This window comes from Anopheles darlingi, chromosome 3, assembly GCF_943734745.1.
Source record: "Anopheles darlingi chromosome 3, idAnoDarlMG_H_01, whole genome shotgun sequence".
Lineage (NCBI taxonomy): Eukaryota > Metazoa > Arthropoda > Insecta > Diptera > Culicidae > Anopheles > Anopheles darlingi.
Window position 1 is genome coordinate 48,954,542 of NC_064875.1, and position 20,859 is coordinate 48,975,400.

Sequence of the window (20,859 nt, forward strand, 5' to 3'; positions counted from 1 at the left end):
CACAAGGGGTGATTGGGAGTCATGGATCCACCGCTGAAGATTGGTGGTTTATGCCTCCGGTGCTGCCGGTGATTGTATTGCGCTTTTAAAGCGCAAAGGCCAAAGGATCGGAGAATGCAGTCCAATCTCAGCACCGTTTCTGTACGCACTCCGATGTTCCCGTGCTTTTCGGTGCCATTAGTTGGAATGGTTAGAACGGATACACCCTGCCGCTGGATTTCCAATTCCAATTCCGCTCCGTTTAGTGCCTCGTTTGCTCGTGCTTCGCTTTGGTGCTACTCTCATGATTCAGCAGGATTCCTTTTGACTGCTGAAGCTCACCGTTTGAATGGCGAGTGGGGAGGAGAGAGACGACGTCCCACCAATTTCCCATTCTATTCAATTGCTTTCCCACACACACACACACAGACAGGCACGCAAGCACGCACTCCACCTGCCCTTCCCTAGGCACCACCCCCTCCGAGGGTTCCATAATCTGCTCAATTGATATTTACACCCAATTCATGCTGCGCCACGTCGCTCGCTGTGAATGTGTTTGGCAAGTTTGATTAGAATCGGAGGGGGGAGGAGGAGGAGGGAGGCTACTCTCTCCACCCCCCCGAGAGCGATACGTGTAATTCACGACAATCACCTCGTGTGTGTGAGTATTGCGTCTGTACGCGAGTACATTGTCCGCGTGCAAATCCAATGAAAGTAATGATGGTAATCCCCGAGCACGGCGAGCCTATTGCAACCGGGTGCTGACTGGCTGCCTGGCTGCCTGGCTGTGACTCATTAAATCTAACAGCATCGACGACGACGAGGACATCGAATCCAAGGGGCGGAGGGCATCATGATTCGGTCAATCACAACTCCCGATGGAGGATTTGATACATTTCTGGAGAAGTTTTCCGTCGACAGTTTTGGAGAAACTTTTCTGTTTCTATTTTTTCTTGCTGTTCCTCCACTACAGGACACCAGCACAATGATGAGTTTGCTCGATTTAAGAACAGTCCCGTACAGGGGTGAAAGGGAGATCATTCCGAACGGCCACCGGGAATCGTGCCAGAAAAATGGCGACGAAAGTCAAAAGAGGCTGATGGTTACCACCATCTCCACCGGCACCAGATTGATGGCGTGCGAGTGCATTGATTGCCTTTCTGCGAGGGGAGGGGAACCGGTATGTGAAGCACGGTATCTGCGGTAGGTGTCTGGTCATCTCTCTCTCACTCTCTTCATCGATATTCCCTGAACGGTCATCACGCACGGAGCAGAAGCAGAAACGAACTTGAAGTTCTCGCCTGAAGTCCAGCTTCAAACAAAACATCATTATCCTTAACGCACAAGCAACGGCCAGGCCATGCCATGACCATGAGCTAATGGTCTGCCCCCTGCGTGCGTGTGTCGCAGCGAGAATTGCCTGCTTGAAAGCAAACCGGCACCGGCACTGCACGTTAAATCGTCGCCCGGTGTTCGCTTTCTGGCTGTGGGTTTTTTTTTCTTTGCTTTTCCCTCCAATCGACTTTCCTGTCCCGATGATGATGATGATGCTGATGATGGTGGTAAGGATGACGCCGTTTATCATTCGAGCGAGTATAACAATAAACTCGTACAAAATGATCGCCTTTTCCCATGCCTTTCATCTTTCTCGCTCGCTTGCCTCCTCCGCGGTTTTTGGGATTTCCGCTTCTTTTTTTTTGTTATGCCCAGTTCCTTGGAGGATTCACCAGCGGAATGCGCGTGTGTGTGTGTGTGTGCTCGCTAGAGAAATGCGATGGGAAGACAAGAATTGAAGAGCAGCAGATCCGGTCTTCAAAGGTGATGAGAAGTGCTTATATCGTTTTCTTAAGATCTTCGGATCGCCAACGAGCGCCCTGGAAGTCCGATCCCAGGGAGAAAGGGAGGCCATGGAGACTCTGGTCTCTCTGGTCACCAGAGACGATTACAAAGCGATGGGCGAGTGTGGTCGGTGGTTACTACGACCACCATTGCGACGACGACGACGACGACGACGACGAATGGGCACTTCTGCTGACGTGGATCAGCAAAAGTAATCTCATCGAGAGCCCGGGAGTCCGGGAGACCGCAAACCTCCATTTCACCACTCCAGCACTACCGGAGAACATCATCATCATCATCATCATCATCATCATCATCAGCGTGGCCGTCAGAGGCCGTCCCTCCATGCACATCTGGATGGCAAGAATTCAAACTGACCATTGCCTTCTTGGATGAGGAGAATGATGAAGACCCGGTGTCGTCGTCGTCCTCGTCCTTCTCCAATTCTCGACTGTAACTGGTACATCCCAGGGCACACACACGCACAGGCACACATACAGGCCGCCACATGACACGCAGCAGTTGGAGAAGACGAGCCTATCTCGATAAGAGTCAGAGTGATTTATCTCCGTAGACAATGGGAGACAAACTGGTTCCCTCGTCCAACACTCGCATCCTACCACCACTAGCATTTTCTCTCTCGCACACACATATGTGTTTCCGGTGCGTCAAGAGCCACCCTTGGCTGGACTGGCAGGGCGAGAAAGGACCCACTCCTAATGGCAATCGAAAATGTTGAAAGACAGTTGGTTCGATCGGGAGGCGAAGAAGGCAGAAGACTGTGGTAAGCCGGGAAGAGAACGGAGTGGAAGGATGTGTGCATCTCTCTGCCACACGTTGCAGCACTCCCGTACTTGGATCCCCCTATCGAGGTTATTCCGTTGTGTGTTCCATCTCGTACTTGAGATGATAGCCTCGGACCACTGGACTGGCCTCTGGTGCTGCCTCTCTTGAAGAGCGAGAGAGATCATAATGTCCAATTATGGTGCTTTACTCTTCAAGAATATTATTTCATATCTGTCACTTAAATGTGTTTACCACTCACTTTGACCTGGCCGGGATGGGGGTGGGGTCACTCTTCCTTTCTCATCGCAACGCTTTCTGCTCAGCGCCAAGATCTGACCGGGGGATGAAAAGAATTCAACTATTCTACTAAGCTGCTCCCTCTAGCTGTCTCTCTGGGGGGCCTATTTTTGTGAACATAAGGGTGGGGAGGAGACAGTTTAGAGTTTAGAGGATTAATGGCGTGGCAAGGAGCAGGTAGAATGAAGAATGAGTTCAATTGTAGCTTTGGTCAGGTTATTGCTGACCACTCGGTTGGTATTTGCATTTGCAGCAATGACAACTGCCTATTGTTAAGAGAGAAAGAGATTGTGTGTGTGTGTGTAACATTTAGCAAATCCAGTATGCAATCAAAAGCCAATCATCTGTTCATAAAGATATAATGCAACATAAACTCCTATTATGTCGTTGATTTCTACTTTATGTGGCTTAAGTGACCTTAAAATCTACCTATTCGTTATTGATGTCCGATTGTTGGTTTTTATTGCTTTGAAAGATTGAAATGTGGTGCTTATTGTGGGACAGCACAGCACAGCACAACTCCGATACGCAGCATCACCTCTCGAGATGGACACCATGCCTAGCAGTGAGGCGACCATTATTAAACGATACGCAGAGCCCATATCTATAATCATCCCGGCCAATCATCGGTTCCACCACCACCACCACCAGCTCCAGTGCATTGTTTGAATAAATACAAATAAATATAAAAATCCATGCCGGGCCCGCCATTGTCAAAGGTAATGGCGTGAATTTAATTTACCTTTTGTTTCCCAAAAAAAAAAACGAAACCATCTCCTAGCGTGGCGGCAATGCCGGCCAGATCCCAGCCCCAGAAAGAGAAACAAACGCACCCCAAAAGCCGCAGCCCGGAGCGAGCAGGGGAAGGCTGCTAAAGGGAAGTGAAACTATATTGGCAGACTTTTCACTAATAGAAAATGGGTTTCATTGTTCCCGTGCTGGCTGCCTGTGTGTGGGGAAAATTACCTCGCAGTTATTAGTGTGTTCTGTGCTACAGAGAGAGGGCGAGAGTTTACAAAAAAAACCCCGAAGGAAACTGTGAAAAAAGCGCTGGCGCTTCGAAATGCAAGGAATTAATGCAAACCGAAAGGGAGAACATCCACGCACTCACACATGCACACGCGCGCTCTCTTCCTTTATCAGTGAGCATCCTCCCCCGGTTTCACAATGAGCCATTGTTGGAACACAGTACCGGTACCGATATGTGTGTGTGTGAGTGTGTGTTGGGCTCATTTAGTTTCGTACGTTGTTAGTTGAGAGTTTTTTTTTTGTTTTATACATGTTGGCCGCTTTTGTTTGGTCCACATTCCCATCAGCATCATCGGCTGGTTAGCACCCACTCCACCCCCCTACCTGCGCCCCTTTTTTCCACCACCCCTACTTGCCTTGATGGTAATTGAACCGGCCTCCGTTGGCCAGAAACCAGATATGTTGTTGTCCTGTCAGCCTCCAATCTCAACCCGACAACGATGACGATGCTGATGGCGAACGACGCTCGATGATGATGATGATGGCGATGATCATGATACTAACCTACACGGCCCCGGGATCGGACTAAACTTTAATGAAACACACTAAAAGTACCTACTTCGGGGTTTTAAAACAATTTCGATGTTCCGAAAGCCGGCGGATAGTGGCCGATGTCGGTGCCGGTGCTCTTCTTTCACCTTCTTTCGGGTATAGGCCATCGGTCGGCGGAATGGTCTGGAATTTGGGACTCCACTTGGATCTGTCCACCACCACATATCACGGCCAGTAGCTAGAAGAAGAAAAAAAAACGATAGAAAGGAACCGAAAAGTTGGACGTGTGGCCGGCCACAGGTCTGCTGTACGGTGTGGCCAGGCTTCTTCTTCCTCTTCATAAGGGTCGTGTAAAGGGTAAGGAATTCCCCTTTGGTCGGCCACAACGAGCTAATGCCGAGCTAACCACACAAAGCGTTACGCACAAACGCAAGCAGACACACACAGACACACACAGACAACGGACCAGTTGGGTCCCGAAAACATGGGACAACCCACTCCAATGGAATGCTTGGGCTGGCTGGCTGGCTGGCTGGATGGCCTCAACATCCATGGCCCCTGCCAAAAATTTCCTCCCCCCGAAGCCAATCAGGTTGCTGCAGATTAAAAGATTTTACCGTCAAAGATATGCGCAGTGATAGCGGCCTTTGTGTTGCCCCGGTGCGTTACTGCGTGTCTGTGTGTGTGTGTGTGTGTGTGTGTGTGTGTGTAGATGAGGGGATGTTCGCACCCCTCTGTATCCCACCCTCCCTCGTGCTCGGTGTGGCTGATGTCCATTTTAATCGGTATTTTAGACAGGGCCACAAGATTCGATGTAAAACCTGGAATGGTGCTTTGAAAGGAACGGTGGTGCCCCCGTCCCAGTGTCTTGATTAGGAAAGGTGGCCTTTTTGGGGGGAGGGGGGCCATGGGGAAGTGGATGGACTCACTAATGGATTCCATTTTTTACTCAGTATCCTTGCGTCTTTCTACCCTGTTGTCGGTGTATTTATGGTTCGGATATTACGGTTCCAAATTGCGTATGGTCATCGAAGGTGTCTAGCAGCGGCGGAAGGAGATCGAGGGCCAGGGCTGCCTCGTTCTCTATTTTCCTTTCGCTCTGCCAAAAAGATAGTTAAGAATATTTACTGGTATTGTTGGGTTGTGCATAGTTTTGCCACTTGGGTTAACGAAATAATTGTAGGATTTTTAGACAAACCTATGCTCGAATGTCAAAATCTTGCTTCAGAGTTTGAGCATACGCATCTCTCGTTGTATTAGTACGGATTATCATGTTTTGGTTTGGTTTTATTTATTTGCTCTAGTTACACTTCTGAATATGTTCTTTAGAATGATGCAACGATCATTTAGTCAACTTCTGTTTTTCAAATAGTAACAACGTTTTTATGTCCCGGTTATGTATTTGCACAGATTACTAAGTTTTTTGTATTTTTTCTTCTCGAAGTAATACCTCTAAGATAGATGATCGAAGTAAACATGGCACAGCATTTCGTTTGATTTCTTGTATAATAAAATCTCAAGAATTCGCTCAAAACTATGGAATAAATCAGCAAAATAAAAGCAATTTGCAACAATAGCACGAAAGTTTCGAAAGTAGAGGAACTCACATTGTTAATCGAGGGAATCATTTCCATACCCACGATCCCAGCAGACCATCCCACACTCTATCTTTTCCGAAAAAGCTTACATTTGCTAAATCTCAAGTAGTGTCCAACCACGAAAGGATTTATGTGCTTATGGGCCGTTGATCCATGCCATTGCTTCCTACAACTTGCATACCACCAGGAAAACAGCTCCCAACAGCAGTGAGGCCGAACTTCGCACCTTCACCGGACACGGAAACGCACCGCAAAACCGCAACAGCAAAAGAACCGATGTAAGTAGTGCATCAGTCGAGGCCGCGCTTCCGGCTCGAGCTCCTTCTGCTCCAGCTAATGCTGCTGCTCCCTGGTGTAAAGCGATGCGTTTCCTTCCTTTGGTTTTAATTGCTCCACAAGCGGACAGAGTACCATCCCAAGGTGTGGCAAGGGAAGACGGTAGTGTGAATGATTAGAAAGCTTCTTTATCTTTCTATCTCTTTCTATCTCTCTGTCTCTCTCTGCGTAAATGCTGCGGTCACTTATAGGTGTGGCCACACCACCACCAACCAGGGCCTGCCAGCACGACGCTGCTAGTGAACAAGTTGCAATTTTCTTCGTCAACAAACGCACGCAAAGTATTCCAATTTTAATAAATCCTGCCAACGGGGAGGCGCATCGTCCTCCTCCCCGCTCGAGAACCGCTCCCCGATGGTCGTCCCGAAATCGGAAATCGGTCGGTCAGCAACAATGCAATGGGACGGGAGGTTGGGGCCACTCTCTCTCTCTCTCAGTACCATACACTCATGGTATGCAGTACGAGACCACGAGAGACCAACCACCAGAGAGGGAGGTGAAATCCCTGAAGGTAAAAGTTTTAACCCCTTTGCCAGCACACCGTGACCAGGACCGTAGGCCTCGGCCTTACCGACCGACCAACGCCTCGGTACGGTGAACTGCTGAAGTGCCTCCAATGGCCTCCGCTCAGCTTTGAAGTTGAGAAAATATTCAAATTAATACCCAAACCCCACAGCCACAGCCACAGCCACCGCCGCCGTATCATGTCCGTAGCATGAACCTGGCCTGGCCTGGCCTGGCCTGGCTGGATGCGTTCCAAAGGCCAATCCTCACATTTGCACACACCGAGACAGCAGCACCATGAGCACGGTTATGGAGCTTGGGTTATGGATATTAGGACACCGGACCGACCACCATCGAGGATCATGAGTGGGAAATAATTTCATTTGCTCCGTAATACCGATCGACGGGGTGGAAGGGAGGGAGGGAGATGGTCGAGGTGAGTACTCTCAATGGTACAACGGGGTGCCACAATCTCCCTGGCCAGCCCTTCCAGGCCTGGCCGTTTCGTTTGATGGCTTCGAAGGGAAAACTTCCCTCCGGCAAGAAGGTTCCTTTTCACGATTGCGAACGACTTGAACGACGACCAAGCGACTGATGCTGATCCACCACTTGGCCCTTGCCGGTGTGGCTGTGGTGATAATTTAATTCCTATAAAAGTAAGTGTTAAATGTTTTGAAAAGATTAATCTGGGAAAGTTTAAATGAATTAAGTAAATTTATTTCTAATTTGAATCCCACCGAAAACCGGAGCATTAAGGGGCCCCATTCCGAAAGGGAGCGAAACTCTTAAATACCCCTCGATAAGTCAAGCAGTCAAGTGTCTTGTATGTGTGCCTCTTTGTTTGTGTGTGTGTGCGGCTCGCAATGAAATATAAGGCAATCGTGGCTCAACAACTAACTACAACAGAGCAGAAACAGTACGCGGCGATGACCAAAGTCGGGTCCACGAAATTTGAGGTTTTTTTTTCCTGTCTGTCCGTCGAGAGGGCTTTTTGGCGAAAATTCGCACGATCTGGCCATTTCCGGTTGCACGGTCAAAAGGTCCAATCCTCCTGGCCCTCCGAAAATCCGTCCATTCCCTGCTGCGTTCCGTTTTCGTGTCGTGTTACAACGTGGCTTACATCACGTCACGTTTTGTCAGTAGCGAGCGACCGGAAGATGGGGAACCAAATGAATGACCTTCCCTTCCCTTCCACCGGTTTGGCCAGGCAGATTATCATTGTGTGTGTGTGTGTGTCACATCTCCAGGGGGGGTGAAGAAAATGGATTATTGCCACCGTATTTTGCGTTGTCGTCGCGCCGTAGAAGAAGGTGTTAGAATTCATAAATGTCAGGCCATTAAAAAAGTTTTATCTCTTCACGCTCGCTCTTCCTCACCCAAAAAAACACACACACACACACACAGCTGTGAGGGGTTGAAACATATTGAGCGAAGGGACCACTTTTCCTCCACTTCCTTCCGTTTTTGGTTTTTTTTTTTGTTCAACGGACCACTTTCGTGACAATATTTCGTTTACGTGTTGCCCTAATTGGGGATGCGCGGCCGTGGCAGCCAAAAGACGGCCCCCCCCCCCCCCGGTATCCCGATCGGGATATATTTATGCTAACGAGAACAATTCAATCCGTTCGGTGGCATCGGCACACACACACACACGGGCGCGCACGCGTTCACGAAATGGATCCAACCCGGAGTGGAGAGGAGGGATAGTCGTGAGGATGTTTATTAGGACATTAAGTGGCGCGCAAACTGCCAGTCCGCCATTCAGCCAACCAGCCAACCAGCCAAACAGCCAGACCCAGGTCGGTCAGGATACATAATTTCTTTTCCACTTTTATCGTCGCACGGATTGCACGGAAACAGAGACCAAAAAAAACCCGAAATGAAATCTTATCGAGGGCCCTTATCCTTTCGTTTTCTCACTCACGGTATCATTCTTTTCTCTTTCTCTTATGTCTTTACAGAAAGTTTGAGAGATTACTTCAGTAAATTTGGCGAAATCACAGAAGTTATGGTCATGAAAGATCCCACCACCCGACGATCAAGGTAAGTCCGGCCGGGTTCGACGCGGCCATTCGCGCGGAACATCCCCCCCTTTCGTTAGACAAACTAATTTCGTTATGAATCCTAGTATGCTTTGTGTTTCTTTTTTCTTTTGTTTATATTTTTTGTTTTAAACATTTTGGTTTTTGAGATTTTCATTAATTTACCAGCAGCTTCGCGGTACTCGCGGGAGTGGCACTAAGGTGCTAGTACACGAACACCATCTTACATTAGCGGGATATTATGATTGACTTAGCGCTAACTGGGGTTTGGTGTATTACATTTTCTTTTGACTCGAAGGGAAGATTATTTTAATCAAGTTTTTCTTTTTTGTATCAGAATGTAAAAACAGTGAACTCTTTTAATGCTGCAGCTATATCCTTAAATGAAGAGATTAAAAATTGAATTTGAAATCAATTAAGTATTACGATACTTCGAGTTTCGATTTTAAGAAATAAATTTACAAACTTATAACTATTGCGTTGCAAAGTCTTATCGTCGAGCAATAGGTCCAATGGGTTCCAATTTTGATGGATATTTCAATAGCGAGCTTTCGGCCTGTCTGTATAAGTGAACAACAGCACTGCAAAGAAGTTATTACATTATTGTTTTGGAATATGATTAAAAATAGAGCGTTTTCACTGTTCTAAGCGGTTAATGCTGAAAATCCAGCAGCACTTTTGCACTCCATGGATGGGAAAAAGTTTCGTCAGGATTACGGACACTACCAGCATCCTTTCAATGACTCCCATGATCTCTTGCGATCCTTCACAAACGATAAATAACCTTCTCTCTGGAATAAATTCCACTGAATTCTTGCCACCTGGCCATGAAACATTTCAATCAATCCCTCTCCTCCGTCGGTGGCGATGCTTTGCATTCGTTTAGCATATATCTTCGTTCTAACCCACTCGTTGACGTTGTGATCGACACCAACACTACCTCCGTGCCCTGAGCCGCTAATGAGCCGCCGTTAATCAGATAACGAATGGACCCGTCCACCGACTACTTCGGTAGCTACTGTTGCTGTTGATGTTGCTGTTGCTGCTCCAAAAGAATTCTGTCGAACGTTGGACAGCGGAATAATTGGAAAATAAAGTAGAACCCCCTCTCCACTCTGGGAGAGGTTTGGTCATAAATTTCATCAACTAATCACGCCACCATCATCAGGGAGGAATCGGAAAAAGGACCACAGAAGAGCAGAAGCGAAAGTGGCAGAAGAAAGAAGAAGAGGAAGAATAGAAAAAAAACTCAAAATATAGCTTCGCGGTTGTAATGGAATCTGTTGTCGAGATTGTGCTAGCCGCTGGCCAGAAGAAGCGACGAGCGATCCATTGGTGGCAGCGCAACAATGGTGCCCAATCGTCCTTTTCGCCCGGACGGTACGATACCACCGTCTGTCCGTGGTGGTAGTTGCAGCAGTAGTGGTAGTAGTAGTAGTAGTAACCTAAATCTATGCCAGTAATTAACTGCTACGATACCTGCTGCTGCTGCTGCTGCTGCTGGCCTTGCGATGGGGCCTAATGGGATTTTCGGTTTTTCGGCTCGCGTGAGTTATGTTGCATGTAGCAGCGACCGCGTGGCCGCGTGGCAGCATCGTTGTTCTCGCGACCCCGCGACGTGGCCGCTTAGACACACACACAACACAACAGGACCAAAAGCAAGCAAAAACGGGGGCTCAAAATGATGGCATCGCTGGCGAGTACCGGGTACAGCAGCAGCAAACCGTTTTACGTTTTATGGCAGTCGCAGGAACCATGGCATGCTTTATGCGACTCGAAGGAAACATTTTCGTTGACACAAAATGGGATACCTTCGCGGGGACGGGGCAACCATTTTTAAAGGCCTTTTTGCGGCTACTTGCGAGACAGCAAAACAACGCCGGGAATCATAGATTCTACTTTAGAGCAGGCGTCACGTGGCCGCACATAGAGCTCTGGGAAAGGAAAATTTGAAGACAAATGTGTTGTTGGTTACTGTTGCTGCATGGCGCGATGGCGATTGGTATTGGAAGATTTGCATCATCGCGCCATTTCCCGCCGTCGAGGTTCCATTGATCCATTGGAATGTACACAATAACCATCTATCTCTCGCGCTAATGATGACGGATGGTGGGATTGTCTCCGGTGGGTTTTTTTTTTTGTGGAGCAAGCCTCCAACTCGACCATTAATGTGTGTTGCATCAATAAATACGGCTCAAAATCAGTGTGGTGATTACCCACCTTTTGGGCAACCCGGGGGGAACTTGAAAACGGGGTTTGTTTTTTCTTTCGTGGCAGACTTTCGAAAGAACGCCACTCCGGATGCTCCGGCAAAACGCTTTGTTCGATGTCCTCGAACTCGAAGTTTGATTATTTATCACTCCTGCTTAATTTCCCGACCAACACCCGGACAGGAAACCCGTTGCGCTTCGCTTATCAGCGCCAAGACGGCCATGAGGGAGGACCTATTGTAGACGATGTTCAGTTCCTGTTCAATTTCCTACTTAGCTAAAGAAGCGTTCAATTTCTTCCTTCTTTGCGTCCTTTCTTGCGCCTTTCAAAACCGCTCGAGGGCTTATTTGCTCCGTACCTCCAGGATCCAGGATCCAGGATCTTCGCTTTGGTGGACGGAACTGACCTCAGGGAGTCAAGCGTCACGTGCTGGCTGGCAGCGGAAATGGAAATTGAACTTATCGCCAGCGACGGTGATGGAGAGCAGCGGCGGATGCAGCGTCAAGTGTCGCATCCCGTGGTCAGCAGGCCAGCCAGGATGCACAGGACACCTCTCGAAGGAGGAAAAGCCCGAGTAAATGATCTCCGATCGTTGGCCCACCGACCGTTCGTCGAGCGAAAGCGAGCTAAACGAACGAACCGCTCACTGACCCGTTGCTTCATTACTTATCGGCCAGGAGTGGCGCTCATAGTGCACTTTGCTGCTCCCTCCCCCCCCCCCCCTGGGTGGAGTGCATTCAAGTTTACGGCGAAAGGCAGGCGAGGCGCGAAGCTTCCTCGTTGGCTCGGTTCGAGGCTGCGGTCGGCGGAACTTAATTTCCGATAATTTATTGGTGGTTAGTCTTTAATCAGAAGTTGGTCGTCCGCCGCCGGGATCTCCGGGACCTTCCGGGACGGGGCCACGAAGAAGCAAACACATAAAGACGGAGGAAAATTCTGGCTATCCACCGGACCACAGGCTACTACGTCCGATTCCTGGGCCTGGGGCCTCAATCTCGGTCCCAGTGACACTTTTAATAAATAGTCGCTTTTTAGTCGAGCGAGAGAAAGAGGGAGAGAGAGGGAGAGAGAGAGAGAGAGAGAGAGAGAGAGAGAGAGAGAGAGAGAGAGAGAGAGCGAGAGAGAGTGAAGGATTGTTGTGGCCAACAGGGGATAAAGTTTCTAATCCGAAAGCAAAAAACCAAAGCAAAAAGCCCATTGAGAGTGTTTGAAGGCGAAAGTTTAAATGCATTTCCTCCATCAGCATCGCGCCATTATTTCCTAATATTGCAAAAAGGGGGATTTTATTAACGATCGCTTGAACTGCAATTAATGCTCCGCAACGAGGACGCAACGAGGAGACTAACTTAATAAAAGAAGAAAAAGGGGTATAAAAAAAGGCCACAAAGCACCTGTGTGTGAACGCCATCTTTTTTTTTTGTAATTTTGTCAATAAATTGAGCGTCTACTTTTAATGGGAAATGACACCTTCACTCAGTGTTTATTGCTGACCACCGTAACTGGCTTCCTGTCCCGTAAGATACAAGTCCCGGGCGTGTATGTGTGTATGTAATCAGCGATCACACCGGCGAGCGTCTCCTCCATCATCGGTGAACAAGCAATAAAGCTCAACGACTGCGACTATCGCGCTTCCGTTGTGTGTTCTTCAACGAGCAGAAGACCATCCGTTCGTTCATTGGTTGAGGTCTGCGATGTTTGCGGACACCCAGACATTCCCTCGCCCTTTGTGTGGTGTGTGGCGTGTGGCGTGTGTGTGTGTGTTTAGTGTGTGGTAGGATCGATTGCCATTGCCTTTCCCCCTTCGCTTCCGTTCATTTGCACGGCGATAGTTGATAGTTGAGGCGGAAGTGAACCACAGGACAGGACAGCACACTAGACATGCCACGTGCCCAGTTCGCACTTGATGGTTGGGATCGCTGTAACACCCACCAGTGTTCGTTGTTGTTGCTATTGCTGTTGTTGTTGTTGGGCGCGCAATGTGCGATCTGCGATGACACCCAGTAACGCCCAAGTGTCGCTGCACACACACACAGACATTAAACTGCTTCGAATGAATGTCCTTTCGGGGGCTTTTTTTTGTGTGTGACGGCGGCGGCGGTGGCCATTTAGTGTCCTGTCGGAAGCTATCAACCCCATGTTCGGTCACTTCTTCTTCTTCTTGTTACACATCGGACAACCGGCATCCGGTTCAGGTTTTTCCACGCTTTTCACCAGACCAAAATCATCGAGCCAAAAAGCTTCTCAGAGACCAGCTTCCGTCCGTCCGTTCGTCCATTCGTCCGGTTCGAGGTGTCGCTCAACGTCACTTGTGGCCATCGGTCGGTCGGTTGGACGGTCGGTCGGTCAGTCCGGGCGTCAACTTGCTATCTGGCCATTTCACGACGTGCTGGTGTGGAAAAGGGGAGGGAAGGAAATTGAAAAGTAAAGCGTAAGATCGTAAGCATCGAAGGCAGCAGTGGCTTGTCTCGAAGACTCCAGTCATTCCATCGGCCATCGATTTGAAAAAGGAAAACTTTGACACGAAAAAAAACCAGGATCTGGAAGGGAAAAGGATTCGAGAAACTTAAAAATGATTGCAAGTCGTTGAGTGGTTGAGTAACGGTCCAAAGGGGTGCCCAAAAAGGGGGGGAATGAAATGCCAACCAGCGGTGGTCGAGCAGGACGATAAAATACAATCAAAACACCTCCTCCTTCTTGCTTCGTTTCACTTCGCAAAACAGACGACAATAGGAATGAACCGATCCAGACCTGGCCTGGCGCGAAAGGCAGTTTTAGGGAAGAGAGAAAGAGAGAGGGAGAGAGAGAGAGAGAGAATTAATTGAGAGTGTTGCAATGCGCGATAAGATCGCCGCGGATTTCCTCGGGCGAGGAAAAGCCCCCCCTAAGCGATATTAAATACAAACTCGGTGGCAATGTTCGGTCTGTTTGGTTTTCATCATCAACCCTCAGACAATGTGGCCTGCAACGTTCGTTTCATTCGCGTTCGTGGTTCACGTTTTATCGTTACCGTCCGGTTCTAAATTCCGGCACCAAAAAATTGAATATCTGGAAACCATCTGGTCAATTCTTCTGAAACTTATGAAATCGGCAGAACGCAGAACGCATAAAAGCGAATGTTTACAGTTTAGCATACGCACGCGGCCATCCTTCCATTTGATGCTGATCAGCTTGGCACGGCATATGTTTAGACCGATCGGCTTATCCGGGGATCCGGACTGTTTGAACTCTTTTTCAACCCTCGTTGGACCCGCGAGCCCATCATCATCTGCAGCTTGAGGGCCGCGAGTTTTGACCGCGCATCCAACAAATGTTTCCAGGGCCCGTGGTGGAAGAAAAAAAACCATTTAAACCTGACCACCGTGGAGCGCACAACAACAAAAAAGGGTTTCGCATCGAGTACCATCCCCGTTCTCCTCTGCTCCGCGTCGAGAGCCGAGGGCGTTCGTGCATTTTATGGACGCGTATTATTGCCACTCGTACGGACATGACGCTGGCCCTGGTCCTGGCCCTGGCCATGGCCGGCCATATGTGGTGTGCGTTTTCCCTTCCTATAATGTGGCATCAAGTGCGCGCAGCATTACGCACACGAACACATGCCACTGAGCACTGGGAGCTGCGCGTTCAAGCGCAACATAAACAAACATTCGCCACCCCGGGGAAGTGGGTGCTGGCGGGTGCTGGTCTGCAAGGGCAATCCGGGGGTGGGCAAAGCAGAACGAGGCAAAAAATGCTTAAACGCACCCGGAGCAGGCTGGCGAGGTGGTGGTGGTGGTGCACCCAGGATCCATTTTACATGAGCGAAAGCTGCCATAAATTAACGATTAATAAAAAAGCAATAACAGCTCCCGCATGATAATGATAAAATTATTTAAATTTATTATTTCTGCACCACCTTCAGTGTTGTTTCCTTTTTTTTTTCTTCTCATTTTCTCGTTGTTGTTCCGTGTGATTTCGCTCCTTCCATCTCGCTCTCGCTCTTTCTGTCTTTCTCTCGCAGTCCCTCTGATTTTCACTCCAGCGTTACCAGCGAGCGAGCGAACGATATTCTTATTCTTCTGCTCATCGACACGCGCGCGCGATGGTTGCTTCGTTTTTTATTTGGATTTCTTTCCCTTCGTTGGTTTGGCCGGATTTTCGAAATCATAGCGCGCGGCGTACCGAATGCTTCGAGGAAAACAACCAAAAGCCTTCTTTGCCTTCCTCATGCTGTTCATGCAGGGCACGGCGCGGCCTTTGCATACCGACGTTGGCCACGTGCTGTTGCTCGCGCGGTCCTGCGACTGTGATTAATCATGAAGGCAGAAGAGAGATTATAAGCGATAAGCGGATTCAATTCCCGGCGTAAGCAACCAACGAGGAACGAGTAGAGCAGTAAGCGAATCAATAGTAGAAGAATTCGAATTACCAAATCCAGTGCTCCGACCCCAGGATTCAGCAATAATAACAGATGTTTATGCAATCAACACACACACACACACAGACACGTCTGGGCGAGAGTGATGGTGCCCAGCTCGGTTTATCACTTCCAGTGGCGGGTGACAGTTGACTGGCGCTGGCGGACTCTAGGTCTTCAGATTGTGTCCATCAAGGGGTTGGAATCATTTATTTTGCCCGCCGACCAACCAGCGACCCATTGAGGACTCCATTAAACGTTGTTACACTGGTGGGTCCTAGGTCCCACTTGCCAAGTGTGCCAAGTCCTTTTAGCGGCGAATAGAGAGTGGACAACAACCGAAAACAACGGACAACGGTGGCGAAAACGAGGCGTCAGCATCTGGTTTGAAGCGTTCTGGTGTGTTCTATGCTCAGACCAATAGGCAAAATAGAACAAAAAACATAAGCACACACACACCGCACACATCACACACTCTTAACAGCCCGAAAAAAGGGGAAAGAAGAAGAAGCAGCCACTTCAAACGATGAGCGAAATGTTTTCCGAAAGGGTAATAGCGAAATTTTTAAATGCCATAAACACAATCTGTGACTGTGACACACACGAATAAATGTTCCTCCCCCTTCCCCCACCTCGCCTCCTTCCATCCGTTTTTTCTCTCTTCATTTTGAAGGGCGACAGTAGGACAGCACCCACAGCGAGAGCGGTACTTGGCCTGGATGACATCCTTTTTAAGTGGTTCGGTGGCACCAACACCACGACCACGATCGGTGGTGACGGTACAAGGCCGTTATCACCAGAAGCGTCGCCATCATGGTTCGTGTGTCATCGGAAAAACGGGGGGGTTGGAGCCGGTGGGAGGACGGTCGCCCAAAAAATGCATTTCCCCACACGGGGTCATTCGTTGCAGACCACGGCCTTGCTTGTGGTTACTAAAAGTGTAAGCTTTTGCCACTAATGTCGGTTGCACTTGGCCCTCTTCACACACACACGCGTGCGGGCGCGTGCATACTGCAAATTACTATTCAAATCCTCAATTGTTTCGATTTCACAATAGAGAAAGAGAGAGAGAGAAAAAAAAATAAAAAAAGGATTATAATCTTTTTCGTCTCCTCGTCCTTTGGGCGCTCCTTCTGTCCTGGTGTGCTTTCATTCGCAGCCGCCCATGGAAATGCGCGAACGAAAAACGGGGGCAACGATCCTCCTCCTGCATCAAATATTCATTACCTCACTGGAGATGAAATATTTCCGTCATCAAATGTAGGTAAAAATGTAGGAGGTGGCTGGAACTGGAAGAACGCACGCCACACGCCAGTTAATGGGGTTGAATGGCGGCGCTTAATAGCGAGCGGCAGCTGGCAGCCGATTGTGTCACGTTTGTGATTAATGGCAAGGAGAAGGAGAGATAGAGAGAAATAAGAGAGAGAGAGAGAGTGGGTATGGCGAGCCATCGGGACAAGTGTCGGTGACGGAGCAGATACCGTGTGCCCGAATGGTGGCGAATTTGTTCCCTTTCGTTCGTGCGTTTTGGAGTTCTGAAGATAACATAAAAATCAATTATCAGATCGAGCTGGAAGGTACCTGGCGAACCTGTATACTTCTATAGCAAGAAGTCCACAATAATGCAGGTAAAGTGAGTGGAAACTTTGTGTGAAACTTAAGTGTTTCAAGCATGCTGTTCGCCGTTGAAGATGTCGCGGTAATATCTAGCTTATGTTGCGAAAGATGCGACTTCAGGAGAAGGCATAACAATTGCATTAAAAATAAAATTGCACAAATGTTCCATAATAGCTCATGCTGTTGTTTACGCAAGCGATTACTTGCGTTTTGCTTTACAATTTCTAAAGAAAAAGCTGGTCCTTCATGGAAGTAAAATTAGAAAAGGTTATCACTTTAAAGTATGCTGAACAAGAACACACACTGCCATTGGCCTCATGTACGAGGAGCTGAATGTGAAATAATTATTTGGACCACTGACCATAATGCGATATTTTGGTACTGGTAGCGTTGCCAGACGTGTAGCAAAAGTGGTCCGCAAAAAGCCGCACCACGGAAAGAAATGCTTCGAAAAGTTGTGAAGCTCTGCGTCACTCGTAACCAAAAGAGAAATGGATTTCTGGCCGAATTATGTACCCTATTCTTCAAAATTAGTTTAAAATGAGAATTCTTTTAAATTCAAGCCCTTTACTTTTGAAAGTGCTGGCCCTACACCGGATTAAAATTAACGTTAGACTCGATACAGCAATGAGTTGCTTCGTTTCGCCGTAAATGATCTTTCATCAAATTTGGTTATCTCTTCTGCACGAGTTTTTCGACGGTGGTTTCAAGATAAATCAATAAAATTCGTCGTAACTATATTTGAGCAGGAACATTGTAGCCTGAGATTTGCAAAAAAAAAAAAAACACTCGAAGGCCGCTTAGACTATACATTGTCGCAGAACGTTGGCTAATAAGAAGCTCATAATAAGAAGTCCTCTACATATTATTTCGATGTTTCGATGTTGACTACTAATATCTCCGAAAGCAAAGGCTTCTTGGACTTGGAAGTGAAGATTTGATATTATTTGTGACCATTACTTGTTTTCTTCATTAAAATTAAGAAGCTAATGAACACCGTTTACTCGCAAAATTTTTACAACGTTACAAAATCTTACAATTTTTGTGCGAAACCGTCTACAAAGGAGTAAACGTCCGGTGCCGATCGAACCGTCGCCTACGTCGAGTATCTTTGGGATTCCATTCTCTGCGGTGCGCAATTGCGTTTAAAACACCACCCTTCCCTCTCCAACCGCGAGGACGCATCTGTGGTCATTGTTTTCTCGGTGCTGACCCATCCCCATCGCAAAAAAGGCCCCGTCTCCACTAATGAGCGTCAGAGCCAACTGTCAACAGCCATTTATCTCATCCAGGGATCCACGGGGACCGCGGCTGACCGGCGGCGACTCGTTGCCCCTCATTAACGCTCCGCGTGCGCGTCGGATTCGCGAGAACCGCCCCCAAGAGCGCACCGCGGACACGTGTCCAATTTTTCGCCCACCCCGTCTTCTCCCCCTCCCAAGGGGGTGTTTAAAAAATCATCATCCTTGGCCGGGCACATGGTCGACCCCTTTTAACGGTCGGCAGGGCCATTGGTTGGGTTCATCATCCCTCATCAGGACGATAGGACACCGGGATGTGGCCCAAGAAGTGTCACAAACTTTTCACTCGCTCGCGACCAACCGACCAACCGACCGTCATCTCGTCATTGTCACCCTCTTCGCTTGACGAAAACGAAACCCTCAGCTCGCCGTGTCCGAAGCAGTCTCTTCGTGGTGAGGGTGAGTGATAAGAGAAAGAATTGAAAGATCAGCACCACACGACATCCCTTGCAGGCCTGCAAACGACGTTCTGGCCACAACAGACTGCGAGGACCTCCTTCTTTTCCACCTCTCCTTCGTATTTGGCCGGCTCATCTCGAAGTCCCTTCGAAACGATAAAACCAAGATGGAAATTGAGGAGATAATCTCTCGTTGCACCCCTCTCTTCTTTCTCTCTTCTTCTTCTTCTTCTTCTTCTTTTCTCTCTCTCTCTCTCTCTCACTCTCTCACTCTCTCACTCGATGACATTTTAATAAAGTGCGGGAATATTTTATTCTAACCAAGCGAAGCGAGCCACAGCCTGCTTTTCGGTGGCTGCCGTCTCCAGATGTCCTGTTTCTTCCCTTTTTTCGGGGGGAAATTGGGCTTTTTCGGGAGTCCTCATTCCACTCCTCCTTCCAAAAACTAGACCTGCTTGTCTGCTGGACATTTTTGTCGTGGATTTTGGCACGATTGTCCGTCCGTCCGTCGACGGCCCGGGGGTCTCGCTCGAATCGATCGGATCGTGAGCCGAAATGAAACGGATTTGCTGTCGCTCAATTGTCGCTGGGAATTATTATCGGGCTGGGCGCGGAAAGTGATGTTTAAAGAATGCGCGTAAGAAGCGCGTCACCATGCGTTGCCGCGCGGAACATGATGATTGATGATCATCGCTCCGATGATGTAAAAGTCGTCCTCGCGACAGAAAAGCGAATCGATTTGGAAACTGGAAATGTATATTTCATCGGCTGATCCCTTCCCGTGTCGTGTGCCAAAATAGGGCAATTTCAATTGTGCTCGGTGTACACACACACACACGCACACAATTTGCGGTACGGTTTTATGAGAAAATGTTTATCGCGGTTTGAAAGGCGCTTCGATCGCGTCCGCTCTACGAAAGGTACGAAAAGCCTTCGAATCCATAAATTCATCAGTGCGTGGGTGGAAATGCAAAACGAAAAACATATTTCCTGGCACACACACACACACACTCGCACGCACGCACACACAGGCCCCATTCATCTCACTTTCAATTTGGCAGCCCTCACAGTCCGCTGTCTTAACTAACTCGCAACCATTTTGTTGCGCTGCTGATGCTACTAGGCCGATGCTAAGCGAACACCAAGGATGGTGAAGGGGGGGGGGGGGGAAGCTTTTCATTTTTCCTTTCCAATTTCCTTCAGCAACAGCTTCCGCACGTTTGGTGGTGGAGCTGCTGGAGTACGAACACGAAAATGAAACTAATCCGTCATCGCGCGAGCGACAATTGTGGTGACGCTTTGCTGTTGGTGGCACCTCACACACACACACACACACACACACACACACACACATACGCACACGTGATTTCCGTGATTTTTCGCGAAATTTATGTTCCCCGATCCCCGGCTGGATGCGTGCAGGAAAGTGAAGGTGCTTCTGAGCCGATGAGCCGATGATTCGCTTCTCGCGTTTTTTTTTATATACCACTTGCTGCAGCAGCACACACACACACACACACACACACACACGCACGAGGCAAATATGGCGCGCTCCTTCGTCGTTAATCTGCTTACGGAAAGCCTCCATCTTATGCTCAGCCTCACGCGCGCAACTTCATGTTAACCGATTTTTACGATTTGGTTGCACGCCTTTCCCGTGGAAACCGTCGCGGTACGGTGGCCCATCCCCTTCCAAAGCGATCAAACAAACGCCGGGGACACGCGCACTTCACCGGGGCAGCAAAATGGCGCCCACACGTGGGCGAATGATTGTTTTCTTAACGAAATGATGCCCCGTGGTCTTAAAACACTTTTATGATGAGCGTTCGGCCGCAACCGGAAAACGGGATCGGGCTACATCCCATTAGGGATCACCAATGCGTCGTCGTCTGTTCAACGGTTCTTTTTCCAAAACCATTCAATACCCTCCTCTCTCCATCTTTATGTTTTTTTCTTCTTCTCTTAAGCGTCAATCCGAGCGCTTCGGAAAATCGGTGAAGATGTTGAATAATTTATGCAATAAAACTCAAATTTGCT

At 48.4% G+C, this 20,859-nt stretch overlaps 1 protein-coding gene across 6 annotated transcripts in view; it reads left to right on the forward strand.

Annotated features, from left to right (window-relative positions):
* The window catches only part of LOC125956569 (RNA-binding protein Musashi homolog Rbp6), a 591,325-nt gene that overhangs the window by 230,995 nt on the left and 339,471 nt on the right, over positions 1 to 20,859 (forward strand). For all 6 annotated transcript variants that reach the window (XM_049688585.1, XM_049688590.1, XM_049688584.1 and 3 more), the window contains exon 4: positions 8,822 to 8,903. In XM_049688585.1, coding sequence (XP_049544542.1) covers positions 8,822 to 8,903 — 82 coding nt within the window. The remainder of the gene's footprint in view (positions 1 to 8,821; positions 8,904 to 20,859) is intronic.